Source organism: Mesitornis unicolor, unplaced genomic scaffold (genome assembly GCF_000695765.1).
Source record: "Mesitornis unicolor isolate BGI_N332 unplaced genomic scaffold, ASM69576v1 scaffold33378, whole genome shotgun sequence".
Lineage (NCBI taxonomy): Eukaryota > Metazoa > Chordata > Aves > Mesitornithiformes > Mesitornithidae > Mesitornis > Mesitornis unicolor.
Window position 1 is genome coordinate 6,495 of NW_010200339.1, and position 1,977 is coordinate 8,471.

The 1,977-nt window shown below is 42.0% G+C and overlaps 1 protein-coding gene across 1 annotated transcript in view; it reads right to left on the minus strand.

Annotated features, from left to right (window-relative positions):
- Window positions 1-1,459: 1,459 nt before the first annotated feature.
- Window positions 1,460-1,977, minus strand: part of LOC104544768 (torsin-1A-like) — a gene marked incomplete at its 5' end in the record, with an annotated part of 3,783 nt that continues 3,265 nt past the window's right edge. Inside the window, one exon of the mRNA XM_010189724.1 lies at window positions 1,460-1,963. Within this exon, the coding sequence (XP_010188026.1) occupies window positions 1,713-1,963 (251 nt within the window). The remainder of the gene's footprint in view (window positions 1,964-1,977) is intronic.

Here is a 1,977-nt window from a genome sequence, read left to right on the forward strand (position 1 = left end):
CTTACTGACGCTCTTTTTCCCCTTGCAGAGAAAACTTCAGGATATTGCCACCGAGACGTGGGTGGCTTCAATCAGAGCCTGCAGGCTGTTCAGTCAGTGGTACCACAGCGGGAGGAGATGAGAAGCAGGGCTTTAACTTGTCTCTAGAAGGCAAATTCATCTTTATGATGCCTTTCAGCACATACACATTGAGAAAGTCTGCCTGTACAATAAACACGCGTGTGTAATTAGGACCAATGGTCTGGAAGTCCAATTTCCACTCGAAACTTCATTAGTTTCCCTTTCGCCAAGTAGCAGAGTCAGATCTCCTCCTGTATCTATTCCCTTTGTATTCAAGAAGGAAGATTCTTGTATTCAATAAACACGTGTGTGTAATTAGGACCAATGGTCTGGAATTTCCACTCGAAACTTCATTAGTTTCCCTTTCGCCAGGTAGCAGAGTCAGATCTCCTCCCGTATCTATTCCCTTTGTATTCAAGAAGGAAGATTCTTGTATTCAACAGCTGAACACGTCAGCCAGATCAGCAGTACGCATCAACAAGTAGTGAGTTTGTGCAAGATTAACATCAAATCACTGAAGGCAAAGAACACCAGAAGGTAGCTAAGAAATACATTTCCCATGAGAAAAGTTTATTTTGAATAGAAACTGGAGTGAAAAAAAGCCTCTGCAGTGCTCGCATTTAGAAACAAGTCTGACACACTTCACAGTAACTGCAGTTGACACATTTCACATTTTTTTCAATGCCTTTGGCTCTGTCTTCACCCCTGCCTCAAAGGCATACAGTGTTGCGAGAAGAAAAGGTACAACAGTGCAAGCTGGCCCCTGAATTGTACACGCAGGTGAAGAGGAGACACCTCTTTACCAGGTTTACTTCATGTACAATTTAAAACCTGTACGTGTCTCCCATTAAGTTACACCCTTTCCACAAATCTGACTCACCAGTCAGAAAGTGCACTTCTCTCCTTCCTGAAAAGATCACTTCTGGGAGAACACACTGCGGGCAACTTCATACACTAGAAACAACCAAAAATGGGAACCAATTACACTGATGTGGCAGTCAAGTATTTTAACTCACTTCCTTGCAATATTAAGTCCACTTTTTCAACGGTATTCACACCCAAGAGTTTCATATTCTTGGTTTGACATGCAGGATGCCAAATTATACCACAGTTTTGAGAAAGACAATGGTACTGCACAATGTTGGATAGAAGACTCTGAATTTCTTTTAATTACAGATTCCCCCCTTATCTTTACGGTTCAGGAAGAAAAGACAAATCTACTACTTTTAATACAAAGGCAGCCTTCACAGACATAGGAACTCTGATTAAAATTCTCAATATTCTCTAGAGATCATCCACATCAAACCAAAATCCAATTAAAATTAGGTCTCAGTCTCAGTCCTTCTATACACGCCAACAGTCTGCCAAACGGTTGATGATCGACACACGATCCGAGAGGAGTCTTCAGCACTGCCAGACACAGACCCCGCACTCACGACGCGGTTCGTTCTTACCTTGACCACGCAAGGCCGAAGCACTTGGGAGCCGTGATTAGTGACAGAATAAAAATGCAGATGCACTGCTGCTTATTTACACACCAGTTAAAAAATAACGTTCTTTTCTTTAAAAAGTGCATAAAAATGAAATGTCCTGGGTTCTCCACTTTGTGATTAAGTTAAATTTGCTTCTCTGCAGGTTGTAGCAATAAAGCATTAGAAGTCATAGTAATAATCCAGTTTTGCATCCACAGTTTTACATCCCTTATCCGAATAAATTCTCTCCTCTCTGGGGAAATAGGTCATCTCGTCGGCTATCCTGGTTAAAATGTCTTCATCCACGGCGTAGCCACGTGACTCAACCTCAACCCTGATGCACATCTTCACGTGTTTGTATTCCAGTGGCAGGAAGGGAACAAAGTAGTCAATGAGGTTTTTATCAATCAAGGTGCTGTGCCAAAATCCACCTACAAAGGGAAAG